At 46.5% G+C, this 22,953-nt stretch overlaps 10 protein-coding genes across 10 annotated transcripts; 4 read left to right on the plus strand and 6 right to left on the minus strand.

The window, feature by feature from the left end:
• Window positions 1-4,415: 4,415 nt before the first annotated feature.
• BO86DRAFT_424826 (short-chain dehydrogenase) lies at window positions 4,416-5,259 on the plus strand (the record flags this gene model as incomplete). The annotated part of the gene is made up of 1 exon (XM_025675469.1): window positions 4,416-5,259. One exon carries the CDS (start codon window positions 4,416-4,418, stop codon window positions 5,229-5,231), a length of 816 nt encoding a protein of 271 aa, XP_025522242.1. The 3' UTR covers window positions 5,232-5,259.
• A 47-nt stretch (window positions 5,260-5,306) lies between these two features.
• BO86DRAFT_424831 (cytochrome P450) lies at window positions 5,307-7,575 on the minus strand. The gene is made up of 3 exons (XM_025675470.1): window positions 6,357-7,575; window positions 5,719-6,283; window positions 5,307-5,644 (listed from the first exon to the last, which is right to left on the minus strand). Exons 1-3 carry the CDS (start codon window positions 7,238-7,240, stop codon window positions 5,540-5,542), a joined length of 1,554 nt encoding a protein of 517 aa, XP_025522243.1. The 5' UTR covers window positions 7,241-7,575; the 3' UTR covers window positions 5,307-5,539.
• A 726-nt stretch (window positions 7,576-8,301) lies between these two features.
• Window positions 8,302-10,240, plus strand: BO86DRAFT_372975 (uncharacterized protein; the record flags this gene model as incomplete). The annotated part of the gene is made up of 4 exons (XM_025670368.1): window positions 8,302-8,682; window positions 8,744-8,817; window positions 8,883-9,493; window positions 9,590-10,240. 4 exons carry the CDS (start codon window positions 8,302-8,304, stop codon window positions 10,075-10,077), a joined length of 1,554 nt encoding a protein of 517 aa, XP_025522244.1. The 3' UTR covers window positions 10,078-10,240.
• A 374-nt stretch (window positions 10,241-10,614) lies between these two features.
• On the minus strand, window positions 10,615-12,735 carry BO86DRAFT_349579 (acetyl-CoA synthetase-like protein; the record flags this gene model as incomplete). Its single annotated transcript, XM_025669357.1, has 6 exons — window positions 12,326-12,735; window positions 11,973-12,249; window positions 11,730-11,907; window positions 11,038-11,649; window positions 10,858-10,961; window positions 10,615-10,792 (listed from the first exon to the last, which is right to left on the minus strand). Coding segments are annotated over exons 1-6 (1,704 nt in total), but the record flags the coding sequence as incomplete, so codon positions are not given.
• Window positions 12,736-12,937: 202 nt separating this feature from the next.
• Window positions 12,938-14,046, plus strand: BO86DRAFT_325958 (thioesterase family protein; the record flags this gene model as incomplete). Its single annotated transcript, XM_025668545.1, has 2 exons — window positions 12,938-13,046; window positions 13,154-14,046. 2 exons carry the CDS (start codon window positions 12,938-12,940, stop codon window positions 14,044-14,046), a joined length of 1,002 nt encoding a protein of 333 aa, XP_025522246.1.
• A 159-nt stretch (window positions 14,047-14,205) lies between these two features.
• Window positions 14,206-15,540, minus strand: BO86DRAFT_383902 (uncharacterized protein; the record flags this gene model as incomplete). The annotated part of the gene is made up of 2 exons (XM_025670859.1): window positions 14,206-14,808; window positions 15,070-15,540. The coding sequence occupies 2 exons, from the start codon at window positions 15,538-15,540 to the stop codon at window positions 14,206-14,208; spliced, it is 1,074 nt and encodes a 357-aa protein (XP_025522247.1).
• A 507-nt stretch (window positions 15,541-16,047) lies between these two features.
• BO86DRAFT_423230 (uncharacterized protein) lies at window positions 16,048-17,295 on the minus strand (the record flags this gene model as incomplete). The annotated part of the gene is made up of 4 exons (XM_025675388.1): window positions 16,048-16,420; window positions 16,672-16,903; window positions 16,990-17,120; window positions 17,243-17,295. The coding sequence occupies 4 exons, from the start codon at window positions 17,293-17,295 to the stop codon at window positions 16,048-16,050; spliced, it is 789 nt and encodes a 262-aa protein (XP_025522248.1).
• Window positions 17,296-18,007: 712 nt separating this feature from the next.
• On the minus strand, window positions 18,008-19,723 carry BO86DRAFT_325951 (flavin-containing monooxygenase; the record flags this gene model as incomplete). Its single annotated transcript, XM_025668544.1, has 1 exon — window positions 18,008-19,723. The coding sequence occupies one exon, from the start codon at window positions 19,721-19,723 to the stop codon at window positions 18,008-18,010; it is 1,716 nt and encodes a 571-aa protein (XP_025522249.1).
• A 294-nt stretch (window positions 19,724-20,017) lies between these two features.
• Window positions 20,018-21,367, plus strand: BO86DRAFT_424852 (alpha/beta-hydrolase). The gene is made up of 3 exons (XM_025675471.1): window positions 20,018-20,542; window positions 20,624-20,743; window positions 20,793-21,367. The coding sequence occupies exons 1-3, from the start codon at window positions 20,092-20,094 to the stop codon at window positions 21,305-21,307; spliced, it is 1,086 nt and encodes a 361-aa protein (XP_025522250.1). The 5' UTR covers window positions 20,018-20,091; the 3' UTR covers window positions 21,308-21,367.
• Window positions 21,368-21,601: 234 nt separating this feature from the next.
• On the minus strand, window positions 21,602-22,187 carry BO86DRAFT_325959 (DUF3237 domain-containing protein; the record flags this gene model as incomplete). The annotated part of the gene is made up of 2 exons (XM_025668546.1): window positions 21,602-21,711; window positions 21,779-22,187. The coding sequence occupies 2 exons, from the start codon at window positions 22,185-22,187 to the stop codon at window positions 21,602-21,604; spliced, it is 519 nt and encodes a 172-aa protein (XP_025522251.1).
• Between the last annotated feature and the right edge of the window lie 766 nt (window positions 22,188-22,953).

Genomic DNA, 22,953 nt, shown 5'->3' on the forward strand with positions numbered 1-22,953 from the left:
TTTTTAAATAATTTTATAATTATAAAAAGTTTTTAATTATAAATATTATAGTTCTGCTCTATAAAAATTATTTTTTATAAGTAGAAAACTACTGGTTTTTATTAGCTATTTTAATTTTTTTATAATAGTACTCTACTGATTATAAAAGCTAATATATTTATTTTAATTTATAAAAATCTTTTTTTTAAAATATACTATAATTATATTTTTTATAAATATATTTTTTAATATCTAAAAGCTTTTGCAGGCTTTTAGTATTAAAAAATTATATCTAGTTTTTTTTTTTTTTTATAAAGTATTTAAGTAAGGTCTATAATATAGTACTATAATTTATAAGTATCTTTTAATAAAATATTTATACTAATTTATAAAATCTATAAATTTTAGTATATTTTTTATATTTTATAGTTTAGATTAATTATAAATAGTTGTAATATACTCTAGTTTTATATATATACTATTATAGCTGATTAAAAACTCTAAAAAGTTAATTTTTATTACTATAAAATAATACTTACTAAATTTTATATATAACTCTGTATTTTATAGTATTTTTAGTACTTTACAGATATATATTTTATATACCTTTAGATTTTAAGAGTATATTATAATATTATTTAAATAAATAATTATAAAGTTATCCAAATATTCTGTAAATAAAAAATTTATAAAACTTTAAAATTTTATAGATATATTAGTTAGTTTAAATAGTATAATTAAATACTTAAACAGTTTATATTTTATATAAAATATTATTTTTTATTTATATTTTTTTATAATTCTAATTTTATAGTAGGCTTTATATAGGTTTAGCTGTATAAACTAAAAAGCCCCTATAAATTAATTAATATATTTAATAATTTATAATAGTAAATAAATATTTTTTATTATCTATTTACTTTATTTATAATAGTTTATATATATTTTTAGGGTCTTATTTTTTTTATTTATAAATAAAACTGATATACCTACTGGTAATTTAAAATATTAGATCTATTTTTTTATAAGTATTTTTTATAAATAGTTTTATAAGTTTTTTTTTATAGGTAATATTTTATATACTTGCCTTAGCTTTAGCTAAAAATCTTTATAAAAATTAATTTTTAAATTAATCTCTAATCTTTATATAGATAAGCTTATATTTTTTTTTATAAATACTATTTTATATTTATAATACTATACTAGTATTTTTTAGTTAGTAATTATTTTATAAATTTTTTATACTATTATTAAATAAAAATTTGCTTTTATAAAATTTTTTAAAGTAATCTTCTCTACTATAATTTATAGTACTTTTAATATATAGTATTTATAAAATTAGAGTTTATACTTATTAAATTTTATAATAAATTTCTACTACTTTAGTTAAAATATTTTAAAAACTATTTTATTTATTTTTAGTATTGTAATTGTAAGACCTGTTTAGTTTTTATAGTATTTTTAAATATTTTTTAAATATACTATAAATATTATGGTTTTTTTTAACTATATATTTTTTTACCTAACTTTTTCTATAAGTATTTTTATTAGAATAGTTAACTATTTTATTTATTTAGTAAATATTACAGATACTAGATTTACCTCTAGTTTTATTATTTATAATAATTTTAATTTTTATAAAATATTTCTTTTTATAAAAAATCAGCTATTTTTTAAATTTTAAACTAGAGTAGATTATAATTTTAACTTAGTTTAAAGTAGATACTATAATTCTATCTACTAATTATTTTATAAATAATTTAATTAATTACTGTTTTTTTATTTAGTAATCTACTTTTTTATAATTATAGTAAGCTTTTAATTTAAAAATTTTTATAAATATTTATAGTATTAAAAAAGGTTGCTTTAGCCTTTAAATTTTTTTTATAAAACTATTAATTTAAATTTTTAGTTTTTAAATTTTATTTATAAGAGCAGTAGATCTGTAACTTTTTTTAAAATTTATTTATAAAATATTTTATTTTTTATTTATTTATATTATTAGCTTAATACTGGGTATAATTTTATAAGTAGTATAATAAAATCTTATTTTATTATAAAAAAAATCTACTATTTACAGATCTTTTTCTGGACTATAAAAAAAAGATATAAAAAATAAATACAGTTATATAATATTAATATTTTATATTTTATAATAAAATTTAGTTTTTATTTTTTTTTATTTTTATAGATAAATAAATTTTTATTTTTTTTTATAAAACCTAGCTTTAAATATTCTTAACCAGACTTTTTACTGTTTATTTATAAAAACTTTTAGCTGTATTTTAAAAAATTTATAAAAACCAGCCTATTTTTTTTTACTGTAGAATTTAGCTGTTTTACCTTTTTATAAATTATTTAAAATATAATTTAAATAAACTATTATAATATATATTTTTTATTTTTTATTTTAGTTATTAGTCTTTACAGTTAATTTTTATTTAATAATAAATATATAGTAAATAGTATAGTTGTAGATACTATATTATTTTTTATTTATAAATAAATTAATATATATACTAATTTTTTTTAGTTTTTACAGTACTAGAATTAGAGTTTTTTAAATTTTTATATAAATATTTTTTTATAGGACTAATCTTTAGCTGTTTTTACAGCTTAGTAATCTATTTAAGTAAATATAAATATTTATAAAAATTTTAGATTAGAATCTATATTTTTTTTTAGTATAAATAATTTATTTTCTATAGTTAATATATAGTTTTTTATAATTAAATTAAAAAAGTTATTTTTAGTTTAGCTTTATATATTATATTTAGCTATTACTTACTAGGCTATTTTATAGAATATTAAGTAATAAAATTATAAAAGCTAAAAAGTAAAATAATATAATAAATAAATAGTTTTTATAAAACTAAAAATATTAATATATTATTTTAAAATATTATTACTGCTTTATTTAATTTATAAGGCAGCTGCTGTTTTTAGGGGTAGCTGCAGTAGACTTATTTAACTGTTATATAACTACTGCCTTAGATTATCTATATACATTTCCCTTTGTAGGTATCTGCAAAGGTTGGAAGGGCTGTTTGGGCCCTTACACTGTAAATAGTAAATATAAAAAAATCATAACAGAAAAACTCTATTGAAATAATATGATTTTGATTATAAATATATTATTATATAAATCTAACTTATTATATTTTTACACACTGATGAAGATAGTTATAATATTTTTAAAGTCTAATCATTTTATAAAAAAAGAATTATATTTAAGGCTTAGAAATATAAAAAATATTCTTTTTTTCAAACATAGCTTAAATAAATAGAATACATTAGAATAAAGAAAAATCTTAAAAATATTTTTATAATAATTTTTTAAAATTTAGTAATTTAATATCTGATTTTTAATTAAATAGTTTTGAGTAAGTATAATTACTGAAAAAACCAAATAAATAAAATAATACAGATTTGATTCAGAAATTTAGATTATAATATATAATTTAGCTTTTTTAAATAAAAAAACAGATTAATAAACTATTTAAATCAAAAATAAAAAAAATTAAAAAATAAACTAAAAACTATATAATTATTTTTAATAGTCTAATAAAAAAATTATATAGTTTGAATAAATATAATATATTATAATACAAATATATAGTCTAAATAAATCTGTAGTTATATATTTTTTTCTATTTTATATTATAACAATGAAAAGTTTAAAAAACTAAATTTTATCTGAATTATTAAGACTTTGTTCTTTTTTTTCAAAAACATAAATAATAAAAATACTATTTTTTTTAAATTATTTTTATTTTATTTAAAAAGTTTCTTTTTATATATTTTTTAGTAATACTTTAGATAGCCAGATTAATAACTGTTTAATTTGAATATATCTTAACTATACAAAGACCAAAAAAATATAGCAAATAGATTTTAGTATTAAAAATAATAAATATAATTAACTATTTGATCTTTAGCTATACTGTTGTTCGAAATTTTTTTTTTCTTAATCTAATTATAATCTGGCGGTCAGGTATAAAAATTCTAATTAATCTGACCTGACCTGGCCGTTAGCCACTCTACGTTATAGCATATTAAAAAAATGTAATCTAATGTCTAGCTGATCTTTTTATTGCGCAATATCTTAATAATTTTAATCTATTAAGCGTATTTAGCTTTATTAGATAGGTTGAAATTCTACCATCCTTCACGCTTCTCATCACAATGCCTTATGCTGACGAATGGTGATGGTGGAGCAGTCGTAGCAAGGTCGAGAATCGGGAGTGGGCCTGCATCACACTCGGCGCCGAAGATCGGCCATCGACGGCTATCTATCCTCGGCTTTTGTGGCCATCCACCGCAGGGGAATTAATAGCTACCCCTGGCAAGTATGCCCCCGCTCTGGAGTATGCCCGCGTGTTGAGTTCAGCTCTGTACCCTTTCATCACAGAAACTTGTCATACCAATCATTCCCCATGCTTCGTGTTTTCATCACCGGCTCCTCGGACGGACTGGGATCCTTAGCGGCGCAGCGACTGGTGCGCCACGGCCACCAAGTGATGCTGCACGCACGCAACCCGCGACGGGCACAGGACGCCCTGGCAGCGTGCCCCGGGGCGGTTGGGTGCTTGGTAGGCGACCTCTCGGACCGTGCACAGACTCTGGCGCTGGCGCACGAGATTAATCAAAAGGGCCCCTTTGACGTAGTGGTCCATAACGCCGGGCTGTACACTGGGGGGTACCGACGCACCAAGGAGGGTTGGCCCAGCATCTTTGCCGTCAACACCCTAGCTCCCTACATGCTCTCCTGCTTGGTCAAGCCGCTGCCCCTACGCCATGTCTTCATTTCCACCGTTTTCCCCAATGATTGTGACCCTTCTTTGCACGACCTCACCTGGCAAGCCCGCGGGGCGGCAGACTTTCCCGACATCCAGGCCTATTGCGATACCAAGCTACACGTCTGCCTGATGGCTGCCGCGCTGGCACGGCGCTGGCCATCTGTGCGTGCCAACTCCCTTGACCCCGGCTGGGTCGCCACAAAGCTGGGCGGCTGGAACGCTACGGGGGACCTTAATGCCGGGATCGCCACCTATCTCACCCTGATCGAGGGCAAGGGGGACACCGAGGCCGTCTCCGGTCAGTACTGGCGTCACAGTGAGGTCCAGCCCCTTCCGATCCCGGAGGTTGGGGATGTTACGCTACAAGAGCGCCTGCTGAGCGAACTGGAGCAGATTACCAGCCTTAGGGTTCCCGCGGAGGGCGAGGTCAAGGGGCAACCCGCAAGCCATTGAACAGACCTCGCCGCGGTAGTCATGCGGGTGCATCGCGTCTGTAATCAATCCCTTGAATCAGATATTATAGATAGGCTTTTATGCAAACGATGCCTCATTTTTCCCCATCTCTGCGCGAGGCATATGATAGCGATGACCTGTGGACTCCTTGTCAAGTCCAGAATAGTTGAGGAGCCAGGACATGCTTGCACACGCGGTTTGCACGAAGCATTGAGTACTACGTACAGTACGTGTAGTCCCCCTGTCAATCCCGTCGAACACTCCCACCCAACAGCAACAGCCTCTAATCCCTACTCAGTCGCTCCCGTTTACCGTGCCACGAAACGACCCATCAAGCCCTCATTCCACACAATCCCGCCTACCACCACGTATTTACCAGGATTGATGAGTTCAATATCAAACTGCCGAATGATCTGTCCCATCATTAGCTGGAGCTGTTTTGATTGGTGGCCTTGTCGACCTGGAATGAGGGCTCTTATTTTCATACCTCGGGAATCAGTTTCCACATCTCGAGCGTCGCCACGTCTTTGCCGAGACAGGTCCGCGGCCCGACACTGAATGTGAACTGCGCGGCCTCCAATTCTCGTGTGCGCTGTGGACTCTCGAGCCAGCGCTCCGGTCGGAACTCGTTTGCGTCGGAGCCATACACCTCCGCACTTCGCTGCAAAGTGTAGGCGTGGCAGGCCATTTCGGTCCCCGCGGGGATGTGATGACCATCGATGGTCTTACCTCCCGGAGGGCAGATGCGCGCAAAGAGATTGGTGGCCGAGGGATTCAGCCGCATGGTCTCCTTCAGGCAAGCTACCAAGAATGGCAGATGCTGCCGAGTCTCCTCGTACTGAATTGGGTGGGACAGGAGGCCCTGCTGGTCCGCCGCATCAATTTCAGCCCGGCACCGAGCCCAGGCTGTGGGGTGCAGCAGCAGGAAGCGCAGGGCACTGCCCATGGTCGTTCCGGTGGTGTCTGCTCCAGCCTGGATAAGCAGGACGACATGGGCGCGTCGCTGGGCGGGCGACAGTGGCTCACCAGATGGGAGCCGGGCATCCAGCGCACTATGCCGGCGCTCGGGGCCTTGGTCAGCAAGCAAGGGAGGGGAAGGGAGCCCGCGGGGTAAGGGACGCTTACTGCTGCATGAAATCCGGGGGGTGGGGATATGGGGCTTCTGCGGTAGCCTTCTCCCGCTCGGTTACTTGACGGTCTGCCTCGTTAAGCATCCATCCAATGCCCGACTCGCGGCGGATGGAGGGCAAGATCCACGACCCGAGGGGCGAGGGAAGAATGACTTCGCGGAAGAAACGCGCCCGCCCCGCGAAGGCGAATAGGTCGACGCTCCGCCGCCAGCTCCCTAGGAGATCCCGCTCATCCCGCTGGTTCTGGACGAAGCCGAAAGGCGTGCCAAAGGTCATGATTGTCATGATGTCGGCGGCGAACTCGGAGACTTTCTCACTGAGACTCACCACACGGTCTGCCCTGGCATGCTCATGCATCTTAGTCATGAACAGCTCAACTAGCTGGTCGAACCGCCTCTCCCAGGTCAATCGGAGTTTGCCGATGGTCCACGGGGCGTTTGACAAGGCCCGCCGCAGCTGCCGGTGGGCATCCGGCTCGAGCGTGGTGAACAGGTGTGGCGGCCCCAGCGCCCCGCTGCCATAGAGCCGCGACTTCGTGTTGCATTGGGGATCCCAGTAGATATCCTTCAACGCGGATGGCCGTGGAAACATGAGGATCGTCGGCGTGACGCGAATGGGCTGCTCGAATCCGTACTTCTTGACCAGGTAGCCCAGAAACTGAGGCTCCATCCGCAGCACCGAGATTGTGGCCAGCACCACGGAAAAGGAAGCGGCGTACCAGGGCCCGGGGAACTTGGCCAACGGATGAAGGTGGAGATTGTAGAACATGCGCATCAGTAGTCCTGCGACTCCGATTGCTGTCATAGCAGCCACGACATTGCTCCATGTCGGGGAAACGTCTTCTAATGGCGGGCAATCCATCAGTCCCATGATAGTCATCCGAAAGGTGACTGGTTGTGCTGGTTGACGAACGGGGGGGAAGGATTCGGATGGTAATATTGACGCCCTGGTCTCTTAATGCTTTGATTCTTTGTGCTTGATGCTCGTATGGCTAAATATTCTGACCTCTTAATCCCAGACAACTCGGCTGCCCCGCCCTCGGTGATAAGTTAAGGACAACAGATAACCCCTTCGGCAACGCTCGGAAAATGAGATGCACAGATTAACCCACGATTTCCTCTTATGTAAATTAGCTCTGATCGTGCGAGTGGAGTGCATCAGCTAGCTTCTCGGTCACAGATATCGGGTAAAATTCAATCACAGCTTCTGCGGTACCAGGGTGTCTATGCAGTGCAGTACATGTGCTAAGTTGCGGGGAAGGGAAGATAAGCTCGGATAAGCTCTCGGTACCGAGACATGACTCGCACGCTCTAATACGGTCAACTTGGTTGAGAGGATTCGCCACGTTCACGTGCCTCGTCATTCCGGTTATCTCCTTGGTCAGTATAGTCGTGACTCTTGTGCGCTGCTCTGGTATGTTTATTGTATGTAAATTCAAGATGTCGGAGGGATAGCCCAGGGTCACCGATCGCGATTTGGATTCCCGAGCATCATTTTAAGATAAAGGAGAATGCTGAGGCCAATCATGTTGTTTTTGCTCTATTGGTACTCGGATAGTCCTTTCTCTGGCCGTCTTCGGGGACAAGCGCTCCGGCCACGACGCACAGAACCCAAGGGCTGTAGAATCCATGATTGTGGACGCGTGGGCTTAGGCACCGATCTCCAAGTGAGCTATCGGTGGTCCTTCGAGATCCCGCTTCAGCACATATCTCATTGTCTCCGCGACATCGACTGGTCGGAGGAAAGCTAGAAACTTTGGGAGCTTCGTTGTCCTCTCGTGGGGAAGATAAGGGGACAAGGGCTTCCGGTTACTCCGCCTCCTATCTGCTCGCCACCCACCCTCTCGTTGGGCATTGGCGTTCTGATAAGGCCGGGGTGTAATTGTTTTATCATCTGATCAGGGTTACGGCTGAGGTCTTCTCTTCCTCCTCCCAACCACGATGACGACTGATATCGAACTCACCGCCGTTAAGAAGGATGTTGCGCTGCCGGACTTTGTATCTCCTGCAGCGTCTTTTAAAGACCCGAGCGTCTCCTCTGAGGGGGCACTTCGCAATTCTCGGAATGTCCTCGAGACCCTACGGTACTACGAAGCCGTTCTCGACCGAAGGCTTGGAGTAGAGAGCTCGGGTCCTGAACGAGTGCTGCCCGAGAACCGCCAGCCTCCCAAGCTGTGGTACATCTTCGTCATTTGGGCGTCGAGCGGGACTTTCGGATTGGGAAACTTCAGTATTGGGACCCTCGGATGGAGCTATGGGTTGTCCCTCGGGCAAACGATTCCGATCATGATGTTTGGAATTTTGTTGGGTTGCATGACTGCTGTAGGTCTGCCCTGGATTGCCGGTCGAATGCCGACTTGCTAAAGTTCGAAACGCTCTCCAGGCCTGGTGTGGCACTCTGGGTCCAGCGACGGGCCTGCGTCAGATCTCGGTGTCTCGATATAGCATGGGATGGTGGTACGTGGATTATCTTTTTTTTGGCTTGCCAACCCCCTCTCGGCTCCCGATTGACCGGCAGACAGGCCGACAAAGATTGTAGCGTTGTTCAATATATTTGGGCTCATAGGCTTTGCCTCGGTTCAATGCATAACGGCAGGGCAGGGACTGTCCGCCGTGTCTGGCTACAGTCTCTCCATTCTCGTTGGCATTGTTATTGTGACCGTCTTGGCCCTGATCATTGGTTTTGGCGGATACCGGATCTTACTTGCCATCGAGGCCTACTTCTGGATGCCATTTTTTATTTTGACCCTCATTCTGTTCGGCGAGACGGGGAACAAGGTATCCTTACAGCAACCCGCCACTGCATCCGGGATGGCGTTCACTGCCGCCGTTCTGAATCTTCTCGCCAGTTCCTACGGATGCACCTCAATCTTTTGCTCCTGGATATCGGACTACTTCGTGCATTACCCTGCTGATATCTCCCGGGTCAAGGTATATCTTCTCACCATGTTCGGAATGTGGATTGCCAACTTCATTGGGGTACTACCAGGCTGCCTCATCGGCTCCGCCCTGGCCCAGGATGCCAGCCTAGCCACTGCCTATAATGCTCATGGCATTGGCGAGGTCATGCTCCGCCTGATGTATCCGTCCGGGCTTGCTAAATTCGTCATGGTCATCTTCAGCCTCGGAGGTAGTGAGTGTTTCCCCCCGACCCCGTTCACGGTTGTCCCCAAGGACAATCATCCACGCAATGCCAGCAATAGCTGAACATACCTGACTGGAAACACAGTTGGCTTCGGCGCTATCGCCATCTATTCGGCTGCGCTGGCTGTCCAGCAGCTTGCAGCGCCACTTCAAATGGTCCCGCGATTTTTCTGGAGCTTGGCCTCGTTCGCCGGCCTCGTGGTGCTGTCCATCGCAGGGAAAACGGCAGTGCCAACGTTCCTAAGTAACATACTGGCGCTAGTCGGCTACTTCAATACCATATACTTCGCAATTCTCTTCACAGAGCATGCTCTTTTCCGCAAGGGAAAGATCACCAACTATGACCTGGATGGCTGGAATACCCAGTCGCGGCTCCCCATTGGTTATGCAGGCTTTGGAGCCTTTGTTGCTGGCTGGCTGGGATGCGTGTTGGGAATGGTGGCCTCATTTTATGTTGGCGTCATTGCCGAGAAGATTGGTGGTGGCGACGTGGCCAACATGCTAGGGCTGGTCTTCACCCTTGTATCATATCCCCCACTCCGGCACTTAGAACTGCGATTCTGTGGCCGTTAGTCCTTCTCTACTCGTACTGCTGTTGTATCCTGTGGTTCTTTTCTTGGTTGCCTTCCCCGGAGCGTCCGATGAGGCTTGCAATGGGGTCGAGAAGAGGAGAGGGAGGCGGGGTGACCAATTTTGGGTTCAGCTCCATTCCCACAGTCAAAAAGATACATTCTACACCTTACATTCTGTTACTCGAAGATAGAGTTGCGTTCTCTGAGGTTCACTCAACATATCTCCTAGCATCTAGATATTGTCGTGAACAGCGCCGTCGTGGATGCGGGCGCTTGCACCACCATCGGCACCGCCGAAGCGGACTACGACCGCTTTATGCGCGTCAATGCCAGGGCGTTGTACTAGAGTGTGAAGGTGATCGATGTCGTTGGCAGTTGCCGCATGTCGGGGGACATAAAGACGATGACTAGTTCCTGGGGCAAGTCACATTGATTTTGGTGCCCTATTCTTGTGGCTACTGTCTAAGAATATCTTGATTCGCGCCTGTCCATCCCCTCACCGCTGCGTAGCCTAGAGTCTAGATTCCTTAGGATTGGGTAATTGTCGTCGAATAACCTTTCCACTGGCTGTTCTCGGAATTCGCTCGATGAAAAAGATGCCCCCTTTCAACCACTTGTACCGAGCAAATCGTTCTTGGATCCATGCATGGAGCTTCTCAGCCGTCACACTGGGGCTTGTGCGGACCACGAATGCCCTGGGAAACTCGCTGCCTTGTCTGCTCCGTCGGGCTCGGGTGTCAGTGGCAACTCATTGACCAGCATGGTTAAGGAAGCAACGCACTTTTTGTAGGCCACGACAGCCGCGTCCACGACTCCTCGATGGGCCATTAAACCCTTCTCCAGCTCCGTGGGGGAGACCTGAAACCCGTTCACTTTAATGAGCTCCTGGTGCGGTCAGTGTAGGCACAGCGCGAGGGTGATTTCTCTTGATCTGAGTGAAGATGAATCCAGGCGTACGTACCTTCAGTCGATCCACGATGTAGAAGCACCCCCGATCATCCACATAGGCGATGTCGCCCGTGCGCAACCATCGCGCCTCCCCCTCGGTGATTAAAGCATCTTTCGTCTCAGCTTCACGCTTCCAATACCCTTTCATGACGTTGGGGCCCGCCACCCAGAGTTCGCCCAGCAGTCTCCCCTCGGCACCCGCACCTCCTTCGAACTCACGCCCTGCAACCGGCACAATTCTCGCCTTGCAATTAGGGCTCAGCCAGCCAATGGATCGCCCATCATCCTGATCATCTGGGGTAAAGCCGGTCAGGTTGGATGTGGTCTCCGTCATGCCCCACCCTTGTTTGACCAGCACCTCATCTCGTAGGTACAGATGTCGGAACCGCTGCGCGATGGTTGGATCCAAGGGGGCTGCACCGCTGGTCATCGACTCGATAGCCTTGAAATTGAAACGTCCTGGTTGCTCAACGTTGCAGAGCATGGCTAGCATGGCGGGGACGACGTTGACAAACGTAATGCGGTAGATGTCCACAAAGGTGAGGTACTGGTGCAAGTTGAATTTGGGCATGATAAAGACCTTGGCCCCGAGGCGGGGAGCAATGACACAGAAATAAGATTGACCCTAACCTCATTTTCAAGTACCCCATGATGTTAGATGAGGGCGAACCGACCGGGCAGCGCCATCTCGATGGACGGACTCACAAAGGCATGATACATCGGTACGGCGGCGAGCCATCGCTCACTTGACGCCTTGAGTCTATCCCGACGGGCGCGACCCGCCTCGGTGTTATCTACCAGAAGGCGCTTTGCAATGATCTGCTCAGCGTTGGCGATGATGTTGTAGTGGGTGAGTTCGACGCCCTTGGGTAAGCCGGTCGTCCTATGCGAGTCAGTCATGTCTGCGGTCGACGAAGCCATTTTCAAATTGAAGATGCCTTAACACACCCGCTCGAATAGTTGATCACCGCCGTCGTCGTCCTCGCCTCGTCCACGGAGGAGATACGGTCCCATGTCCACAAACTCGCTTCTTCGCTCGACCCCCAAATCTCCGTCCATCGCCGGATGGAGCCAGGGTGTCCGTGGTCTATCCCTGGTGCGACCAGCAAGAGAATTCGGTCCACGGAAAGACAGGCCTTCCGTGCTGCCTCGATAGCCACCTTTGATCCCTCCATGCTCGTGATCAAAGTAGTGGCCCCGGAATCACGTAATTGGTATTCAAGCTCTAGCCCGCACCATCCAGTCGTCAAACATTGCCCAAAAGATGCCGGAGACTGTTGAGAAGTTCACTTCCAACTTACCATACACCGAGGCCGAGGGCGAGGCTCCGGTGAAGACGCCACCGGCCGCAGTCACTCCCCAGACCACGATGGGGAACAGCAAGTCATTCCCCGAGTGAAGGAGAACTTTTTCTTGCTTTCGTAGCTGCATCACCTTCTGTAGACCATACCCAAATCGTTTGGCCATGAGCTCAGCATCTTGCAGGGTATAGTTGGCGGTAGGCGCCGTAGCATCAAAGTATTGGGGCGATTGGCGCGAGATCGGGGTGCCCCCCGAGGTGATGTAAGAAAACAGATCCGTGGGGGGGATTTCCACCGACATGGGAGATTCGATCTCCCCCCGGTCGGAAATTCGCAAGCGGTCGATAACTGCCATAGTTCGGCGAGAGTAGAATCACCTTAAGATTAGCTTCCCGATGAAGCAAAGTTCATCCTTCCAATGGTTCTTTTATCTACCATGTCTGGTGATGGGAGGTCAAGGGTCACGGTCAATGGTGTGGGTGATTGATCTCGGTACCGAGCGAGCGGTCGGCGTCGCGGATATACATTAACACATTGACTGAGGGTTGCATCGTCATGTCTTATCATCGCAAGACTGCGAAGATACATGCATCGCCAATGTCAATGCCTACTATGCCTCTTGCAAACGGGTTCGATACATTTGAACGTGCAATCCAAGTCCAGGCTCTGCGCCCGGGTGCCTATCTGGCCGATCTGAGATGGGACTGGTCGGTCGGCAACGGTCGGTTTTCTTTTTTCCCTTTCTTTTGCTTTTTTTTGTCCAAGCCTATCTTCCTTTGTCTTTGTCTCCTTTTCCTCAATTTGGTCTCCCTACTGACTGAGGCACAGTGCCCAATGGAGGCTATGTCGCCGCAATCTTCTACCGGGTAGCAGCCACGCATCTTCTAGCGACACAGCCGAACCGCCACCATGAATGCGCCAGGCCGATTGCGATGCAACTGTCCTACTTTCATCGTTGCCAGACCGGCCCCGCCACCTTCCTGGTGGACAATATAAAGCTTGGAACTCGCATCTCGGTGATTCATGTCACCGTCATTCAGGCCGATCGTCCTGGCGTGGCAGGGTACGTGACCATATCCGACCGCGTTTCCGAGACCGGCATCTCGGTGCCCGGCGATTGGAGTATCGGCAGCCGCGTATGCAAGGCTTCGATCCAGATGGCGTCCTCGCCTCCGTCACACACGGGTGACAACATGTGGAAGAAGGTTGTAGTGTCGAATCCGGCTTTCCGGCGTGCTTCAACCAGGGTGGAATTATACCAGTCATGCGCGGGGAGCGGCCGTGCCGACACCCCCCAGCAGCCAGGCGTCGGACAATGGGCGCGACTCCGCCCGGATAGCCAGCAGGAATCTGGAAGCAGCACGAGTTGGACCATGGAGTCCGTCTCGTTCTTGTGCGATATTCTCCCCACCGCACTCGGCCCTCTAGAGCATTGGGTGAATCAGAAGTACAATTCGGGCGAGACTGTGGCTGGCGCCCCCGGCCCTGTTTGGTTCCCCACTCTTGCCCTCAACATTGACTACAAGAGATGTGCTGGGGCAGGCCTAGGCGAGTGGCTCTATAGCCATATCCACATGAAGTCGGTTCATAATGGACGGTTGGATGTGGAAGTCGTGGTTGTGGATGTCGTGGGGAATCTCGTTGCGATTGCCACCCAAGTGGCTTTGATCATGCCCAGTGAGCGCAACACAACGAGAAAAGATCGACGTGGCCATCTCTGATCCTAGTTCCCTTTTCTCCTCTCTGCCTAGATGGGATTATATGATTAAAATGGCACAAAATTGCACTGGGTTCTTTGTTCGAGCCTCACATGTAATAGCCTCAGACTTGCGATTGATGCTTGACTTGCACTGCGTTCCGACCTGGGGGTGGGTTCTTCTTCATTCTCCCAGGGCATGGACTTGATCGAGAAGATGTACATAATCTGCCCAGAACTCCTCTTCCTGGGGATCACGCTCCCGGGGAGAGAGATCGCTTGGGTTCGCGGAATGCAACAGATCGAGAAGAAAGGTTCTCTCGTCTGGCGTCAAGCGAAAGCTCTCGACAACATAATGAGGGTCAACTTCGCTGCGGGCGGGACGTTCTCTAGGAACGGCCTGGAATTTTCCGGTGACAGGCTTGGTCTTGGTGGGTTTCTCGGTTTTTGTAATACCGTGTAGCGATCTGTTGGTCAAGCGTAGGCTGGGACGATGATTGTGTAGGAGGGAGGGGTCGGTGTACTGCGGGATGCATGGCTGACCCTGCATCGAAGTCATTTCCGGGCAGCCAGTCTCCTTGATTGCCCGTTCCCTCTTCTGACCCTTGTTCTTGTCCTTGTCCCTTGGGCTGTGCACAAAATCTTCACCTGTGACGCCTTGAACTGCTGTCAAAAGTTTCTGAACGATATCTCTCTTATAGCTCGGCTTTGTCAACTCTTGCCCAATGAAAGAATAAGCCGAGCATTGATGCGCATACCGATACGCTTGCCGCTCCGGTTTTTTATCCTGTACCTCGTCCAGCAAACGAAATCTCTAGTTCTTATCAATACTAACCCCGAACTCGGACCACGTAGTGGCGCTGCGCTTATTCACTTTATCTACTGTCTTGGCTTTCTTTACCACCAGCCAGGGCTTTCGATATTAGACGCGAATCGGTCGAGGTGTGGGCCGACTGATGGAGCCCACCATTGCTACAAGTCTCGATTGCCATTTAGGTTTATCCCACACTTGGAAGTGTATAAAATATGCGACCAATCTAGCACAGACGTTGACCGGGGTAGTCAAGCAGAGTGCGTAGGTGGTGGAGAAGCCTAGGCTGGTCTGCAGGATGATTGGCAGAAAATATTGTACCGAGTATGTGATCTGCGATGATGTGAAGAAATTGGCGGCGAACAACCAGAGTCTCCAGTCTAGAGCATGTCTCAAGTAGGCCGTCAGCTCGAAGGGGTTGAGCTTTACATCATCCTGATCTCTTCGGACTCGGTCAATGACAATTTCAAGGTCGGAGGGCGTCAGAAACCTGAAGGTATTGCGGTGGGCAGCTTCGGGAAAGTCCACCGTAAAGAGGTATCCCAGCAGCGCGATGATGATTGTCAGGACTCCTTGCCAGATGAATATCCAGCGCCAACCACTTTTTTCATCCATACCGTTCATCTGCTCCAGTCCATAGGCTAGAACCCCCCCCCCCCCCCCCCCAAAGCCCCCAAAGACCAAACCAACCACGAAGAAAATCGCCATTCGCTTAGCTAGCTCGAGAAATCTCTGGGACCAAGCTTCCAGACCAGAACAGTCGCGATCGGCGTGGAGAAAACATAAAACGGAAAATAGATGGAGATGGCTAATGTGTAGCGGTTAGCGCTGTAACCGAGCTCTTGTTGCATTCCAGAAATGTACCTTGGACCGCGAAGGTGATCACCATGATTTGGATGATAGTGGAATGCACCCAAGGGTGGGGGAGGCAATGCTTACGCATATGATACATTTCCTCTGGCGAGCTGGTTGGCAATGTACATGAATGATAGCGGAACGAGAAATCTCGCATCGACCCTGCTTTTGATTAGCTCCTCCTGGGCAGACTATGAACCTTGAAATGCGCAGAAGCCCGTTGGGCCTCGGCATCGAGATGAATGGGAATATTCGCAGAGTATTTATTGTGACAGGCTCGGTGCCGACTTCACACCACTGAAGACCTTGCCAGCTCCTCACGTAATGAGGTCCTCGTATGCCCAATTCCCCTGCCCGCTCCTACTTGAAGATCACCACAGTACCGATAAAGCGGCCAGTTTCGATCAGAGCACTCGCTTCCTCCATCGTGTACTCATGGTTGACCATCAGCATTGTCTGACTTCCGGGAAACCTGACCATGGGCCCGCATTGAAGGAAGGGGTCGTACTTTGGCGCCAATTTTTTGCCTTGTGGCCTCGGCGGTGACTCAAAATATTCATCGGTCTCCCGTCCGACGTCGCAGCCGCGTCGGGATAAATTGATGAAGGCAAGGTCACGGCGCATCAGCTCCTCTATGTAGTACGTATACGTCTTGCTCAACCCCTGGTAGGAGACAGCAGTGTCGTTGTAGTCATCCGGTGCCGAATCTTGATTCCAACTGACCGCAAGCCCCCTACCTCAATCATCGCATCGAGGACTTCAAGAGGAAAGCGGCACCGATTCTCGACGAAACCGCTGTACTCATTAGTCCGAGAACTTCTTCACCTGCGGAGGAATCTCAGCTGGGCGAAGCCTGGGTTTAGGGGGTGTGAATGCTTACGATGCGAGAAAACTATCAAGGAGATGACCGCTAGTCGGGAAATGATCAATATCATGTCAGCTGGAATATTTCCTTGCTCATGTTGTGATTCACATTACACTCACCCCTGAGATAACAGTTCGATGCCATCAAAACCAGCCTCTTTTGCCAGGGTGACCGAGTGGCGGTATTGCACCACAAAGGGTTCCGGGTTGTCGATCTCGACAATGTTGTGGGTGTGACCTGGAGTTCCTTCTATTGTGCGCAATTTGCCTTTCTTCGCAGCAATCTTGGAGGGCGCATGGACCAGGTATCCGTTGTCTTTTAGCATCGGCATGTTCCCATTCTGAATTCGCCCTGTAGGTACGCAGCTCACAAGGTCAGTATCTCATTCGCCGATGACAAAGGACTGCAAGGAGGTCGAAATCGACTGACCAGCGTACCAAGGCTGGAAGAAGATCTCCCCCCCCGGTCGTGCACGGCACTGGTAACCTTGGTCCAGGCCCGCGCGTGCTCATCGTTGTCCATGACCGATGCATGTGGCCATTTGGCGCCATGAGGGCTTATAAGGTGCCTTCGGCGATGGTCAACCCCGTGCTATCGCGTGTCCTATCAACGTAATGCTTGAAGCTGGCCTCTGTCGGTTTGTTATCATCAATGCATCGATTGCGCGTTATGGAACCCATGCAAATCCACTTCCGAAGCTGAATATTATCCCCGAGAATGACGGGCTCGAGTAGTTCGGCCATCACTCTTGTTGGTTCCTTGGTCCGCGGAGTTGCGAGACAACCCAATCGAAAGGTCTCGAATCGGTATGCAGCACAATGAACAAGTCAGAATGCAAACCTGACGGATGCCGTAGTGGTCCCTGTTGACTGTATACCCTGGGTTGGGGGAACTGAATAAATCAAGGGCAGACGTCACGGTGCCGAGCCTATTCACCCTAACCCGTACTCCCGGAATACGTAATCGGCAAGCGAGTGGGGACCTATGTACTGCATCAAAGGGAGTAACTATATCTTACAATCCTTAAATTTTCTTTACATTGATATGCGCATGATAAGATTCACATCTTATTTTCATATAATAATTATAATATTACCAATGCTGAGTATTTTGAACCATTCTTTACAAAGGTAATATAAAATACACGGTAAGTTTACATATTTGAAGTTAACTTAGGATCTAATAACTCTAGGCTATTATAATTCTAGAAAGTTCAAGCTAAAAGATGCTTCTCTACTTTTACTCTAGATCCAATTTCTTACCTCTTGATGGTAGCGTGGTTACTTTCTAGTTATTTTAAAATAGACCCTTTTATATGCAATATACAGGGTGCCCCCTTGCTTTCCGATTACGTTATGGAACGCATGAAGGTAGACACAGTGCTACAGCCCTGCTTGTGATCTGTGCACGGACCCAATGCATTGAATGCTCGACAGTAGAGATAAAAGGCTGACCCTAGTACATTGGCACGGGAACCTCCGCAGGCTGCACATCCTGTCCATCCAATAGTCCGTAATACCAGGTCAAATCTCGCCCATCATACTCGCGTACCTCGAATCCGTCCCCAAGGTAGTTGAATCGATTACTAGTGAGATACGAGATCTCGTAATCCTCAAATCGTGGCGCCTGGAGGACAGTCAGGTAGTGGATTCTGGAGCCCGGCCAGAGCTTCGGCTTGCGGCCGACTTGACCCGCCTTGAACCAGGAGCTGCAAGGGCCAGACCAGGCTGTCCGCTTGAGATAGAGGTCCGCGTGGCGGGTGAATTCCTTGGCGGCTTGACGTGAAACCTGAATCCGGCGGATGTCCTCTACCTGCGCCTTCTTGATGATCTGGAGAATGTAGTTGGTGAAGGCCTCGATCATGGGGAGCGCAGAGCCGTGGCCCAGGGGTCCATAGGGGGCGCTGAACATGAAATAGTTCGGGATTTCGGGGAGGTTGAGGCCGAGGTACCCGGGGGCGTCGGCGGGATCGTCCTGAACGTTGCGGCCGTTGGCGATGAGGGGAAAACGAGGGCGGAAGGTGGTATCGAAGCCCGTGGCGCAGATGATAATATCCACCTCATGGTGTTGGCCATCGGCACTGATAAACCCCGTCTGTGTGATTGCCCTGAGGTTCTCCGTCCAGACCGTGGTCTTGTCCTCCGTCAGGGCTTCAAGAAACCCATTTCCCGGGGTCGGTCGACGACAACCAATTCCAAAGGTCTTGGGCATCAGCTTGTCAATCAATTCTGGTTTCCTCGCCAGCTTTTGCTTCATCTGGGTCTCCGAGAACTTGCGCGCCGCCAGAGCCTCGGGAGAGCCATTGACCACGAGCCGGAACCGGACGCTGAGCTCCGACTCAATAGCCTTGCAGTACCGCAGGTACAACTCCGGGTCGTCTCGAAACTGCTTCTTGGTGGCCTCGGAATATTCGAAGTTGCTACCCCCGGGGCCGGCATACTTCGGCGCAAAGCCGGCTGTTATCCAGGTAGGCGACCGAGCGACAATGTGTAACTGGTTGACTTTGGGTAGGATATTGGGGACAATCTGCACCGCCGAGCTGCCAGCGCCAACGACCAGCACGCGTTTATCTGCCAGCTCAACCGCATCGTCCCAATTTGCGCTGTGCACTAGAGGGCCCTGGAAGGTGTTCAGTCCTAAGATCTCCGGCCATTTCCAAGCATTGAGGTGGCCGCCACCATTGAGGAAGAAATCGGCATAGTCGTCGAAGGCCGTGGTTGGGTCCTGATCACGCAGGATTGTGATTCTCCATTTCGAGATGGAATCCAGCCACTCGGCTCCCACTATCTCATGGTTGAACTTGGCGAAGCGTTCTAGGTCATTACTCACGGCCACGTCCTTGAAATAGCCAAAGATCTCGCGGGATCCAGCATAGTACTGCGACCAGTCGGGCTTGGGTTGCCAGCTAAACTGGTAGCACACACTGGGGATATCACAGGCGCAGCCGGGGTATCGGTTCTCTAGCCATGTGCCACCAATATCGCTGCTTTTTTCGTAGATCGTCAAGTCGATGTTTTGTGTCTGCTTCGCCACAGATTGGGCGAAGTTGATCCCCGCGGCGCCCATGCCCATGAATATAATCTTTATGGGGCGACGCGACCCCATGGGGGTTTCGCGAATATGATAGTCTGCTCCTGCATGTTGGTGGCTGGTCGGACCGATCGAACCCATGTTTCGTGCGCAAAGAAAACGGGGGCGGTCGGTTGAAACTATGCAAACAAATGCAAAGAAAGATTGGGAAGCACTCGATCGTCGAGATCTTGATTGATATGAAATAGAACACTCCCGTATTCCCCTCTGGAACATACAATCGCAGGCAGTCATCGGTATTCGGATACGTCCCCGCCGGTTCCTCGCTGCCGGTGCCGAGGCTTGAATCGGCACCGAGAGTCTGGAGAAGCCGTGGCCGGGAACAAGGAACCACAATTGAGGCAGACTTAGAAGTTGTCGTCTTGATTCGCACTACCTTGAGACAAAAATGTACTGACGGTATAGTCTGGCTAGCTAGACAAGAGAAACCCCAGACAAAGAACGCCAAGATGGTCAAGCTATGCAAGCTCCTCCTGCAGAACCCCGGTCGATCGTTTCAGTTTCTCTACACTTTCACCGTTCAAATGCTTCTGATTGGGCTTCGCGCGATTCTCTTACCCGGCTTGCCACATTACCAATCGCTGCGTTTGCGGCTTCATCGGGCATACTGGTCGTCCAGTTCCTACTGCTTCCCGGAGCTGATCCATCGATTGCCTGTCACCGACTGCCCCCTGGCTCGCGCGCGCAGGGTTGGGGATAAATTCAGCGGCTATGTGATCCCTGGAACAGCCGAGCTCTCCGTCACCCCGGATGACAAGCGACAACGATGTATCGTGATCTATGCGCACGGGGGCGGGTATGCCCGTGGCGAGGCCCGGATGTATCTGAACTACATGGATAGATGGATCGCCGGTGCTGCACAGGAGGGACTGGAACTTGTGTTTCTCAGCGTGGAATATCGTGCGTTGCTACCGTTCCTCGGATGTTTGAATCTCACTTCACTCGGTTCTTGAATGACTGAATTTGGTCTTCATGGCACAGCACTCACCCACCAAGCGCCCCAGCCTGCACAGCAACAGGCTTTTCTGCAGGCCTATCAGTATGTGCTGGGCTGTGGGATATCACCCAGCAAAATCGTGTTTATGGGCGACTCGGCTGGCGGTAGGTTCTTGTTTACATTTGTCATCCACCGCCCCAACCCCATCGATAGATACAGACTCGCGGGCTGACAAGCAAACTGTGACAGGGGGTCTTTGCTTGCTGAGCTGCCTCGCAGCTAAGCAGAACAATTTTCCCCAGCCAGCAGGCACTGTGCTGATTTCACCGTGGATGGACATGTCACTGAAGGCCTTTGAGGGAGGGAACGCCCTTGTTGAGACAGACTACATCGTGGGCGCCAACGCGACAGTGCCCACATTTGTCGACGCCTGGTTGGACGGCGAAAGTGGGAACTCGCCCAGAGTCAATCCGCTGTCCTGTGCGCCCGCTGCATTCAGTGGACTCGGTCCGGTCTTGGCTCTGGCTGGGGGGGGCGAGTTTGCCCTGCAGGAGGGCAAAGATCTGGCTGCTCTGCTCAGCAAGGCCGGAGTGCGACATCATCTTCAGGTAGAATGGGGCCAGATGCATCTGTATGGCTTGGGTTCAGCCTGGGTGGATCCGACCGTGCGCAGAAATACGGATGGGATGATTTACCGGTGGATGCTGGATTGCGTGTCTGATGCATAGGAATAGAATAGCCTCTCGCACCTAGCAAGAACGACATTCCCCTACCCCCACAGCCATTGCACAGACATATCAACCAAGAGATTGCCTTCAATGGTCTCTAAAAAGTCCGGTCGAGCGCATGTCTTATCGAATGGCCCGAGGCAACACAAAAGAAATGTTTTTGCTATCAGAACGACCGGATCCATCCTTGACGTCCCGAGCAGTATACTGCGACAGCAGAAGAGACAAGGAATCCCAACTAGGATTATCCGTACAATCTAAAAACATGTATCCCAAGAAACCTGTCAGAACTATTCAATGGATCACCTCATAAATCTCGTACTCCACCGCCTGGACATCCCCCTCTCTGAACCATCGTCCCCTGCCCACGAACTGCGTCGTGGACACCCATGTAAACTTCGGATCTACACCTGGTCAGTAATGGCACTCGGACTTCGGTCAGCGTTCACCGAGTGCAAGCATCTGTGGTACCACTGGTCTCAATATTTGGCGCACTCCACCAGTGATGGTTGCCAAACTCCGTGGTCTTTGCATCCGGGCTCCATGCCATGAACTTCTCCGCCGCCTCGTCCAGCCGTAGATACCCGTTATAGTGAACATAGACACACTCCCCGGCCTTGGTGCGCCCTTGGGTACGCACGTCCCAGTGAGCGGTGTTGGTGGTCTCATCAAACAAGATCCAGTCACTGCCACCAACGACGAGAGTTGCGTCGAGTCCCTCTCCCCTCGTTCCCGGAATGCCGCGGAGGAAGCCACCTTCGAGCGCGGTAATATGGCGATGGGGACCGGAGCGATGCTTTCCAGCTTTGATGGTCTCGGCACCCATGTGGCCTCGGAGATGGAAGACATGGCTTAGCTTAGGAGGTGTCGGGGTTGCCATTGTGTGCATTTGTTGGGGTAAACAAAACAAGGTAAGATCCACGAGTGTGGTTCATGTCCAGCGATGCGTCTTCTCTCCTCTTTATCTCTTTCCGTAGTCAAAGCCGAAATAATTAAGGATCCGTGCAGTTCCCCACAACTTACCTCTTGTCTCCCTCTAAAGATAGTCAGCGCCGCCGCGGATCACCGCAGGTGTCTTCTTTCGATATTTTCTTTCGACCACTTGCGACCGCCCCAAATCTGAACCACAAGCGCCGCAACTCCACCCTCCAGCAAAGCCCTAACACCATGGCTCTTGTCGGGCTGTCCCCAATGAATTGCCCGTCGGGCACCAAACTGCATATTCTCAACCTGGGAACCCTCCAAGCCAATGAAGGATTCCTGTGAGAGATATCCAGTGTCACATGACCTCAGACCTTACCACTTCGCCCACACACGGGCCAAATAAATAGTTATACTTAATATTATATATATCAAGCTGTTACAGGTTATAAGCCCTTATAGCTATATTTCTTATTAAAAATAGCTTTTTTTATAATTTTTTATTAAAATCTTTGTATCTATACTAATATTTATAATATTAACAGCTTTTTACAATTTAAATCTATAATTTATATATTTTATAGAATAGAAAAGCTTTTAAAATATTCTGGCAGGCTTAGTAACTAAACCCAGCATTTATTAATCTTTAAATTAATAAATTATATACATTTACTATATAAGTAGTGTAGCCATATATTATACTATAGTATTAGTATAAAATCTAT

The sequence above is a fragment of the Aspergillus japonicus genome (genome assembly GCF_003184785.1).
Source record: "Aspergillus japonicus CBS 114.51 unplaced genomic scaffold BO86scaffold_104, whole genome shotgun sequence".
In the NCBI taxonomy this organism is placed as follows: Eukaryota; Fungi; Ascomycota; class Eurotiomycetes; order Eurotiales; family Aspergillaceae; genus Aspergillus; species Aspergillus japonicus.

Bases quoted from the DNA above. Each gene is read 5' to 3' on its own strand.
- BO86DRAFT_424852 (XM_025675471.1), top strand. From the start codon at position 20,092: ATGGTCAAGCTATGCAAGCTCCTCCTGCAGAACCCCGGTCGATCGTTT. The intron at 20,543-20,623 runs GTGCGTTGCTAC...TTCATGGCACAG, and splicing joins GTTTCTCAGCGTGGAATATC to CACTCACCCACCAAGCGCCC. The intron at 20,744-20,792 runs GTAGGTTCTTGT...CCCCATCGATAG, and splicing joins TATGGGCGACTCGGCTGGCG to ATACAGACTCGCGGGCTGAC.
- BO86DRAFT_424831 (XM_025675470.1), bottom strand. From the start codon at position 7,240: ATGACTATCATGGGACTGATGGATTGCCCGCCATTAGAAGACGTTTCC. The intron at 6,284-6,356 runs GTAAGCGTCCCT...GCGCCGGCATAG, and splicing joins CCCCCGGATTTCATGCAGCA to TGCGCTGGATGCCCGGCTCC. The intron at 5,645-5,718 runs GTATGAAAATAA...ATGATGGGACAG, and splicing joins TGTGGAAACTGATTCCCGAG to ATCATTCGGCAGTTTGATAT.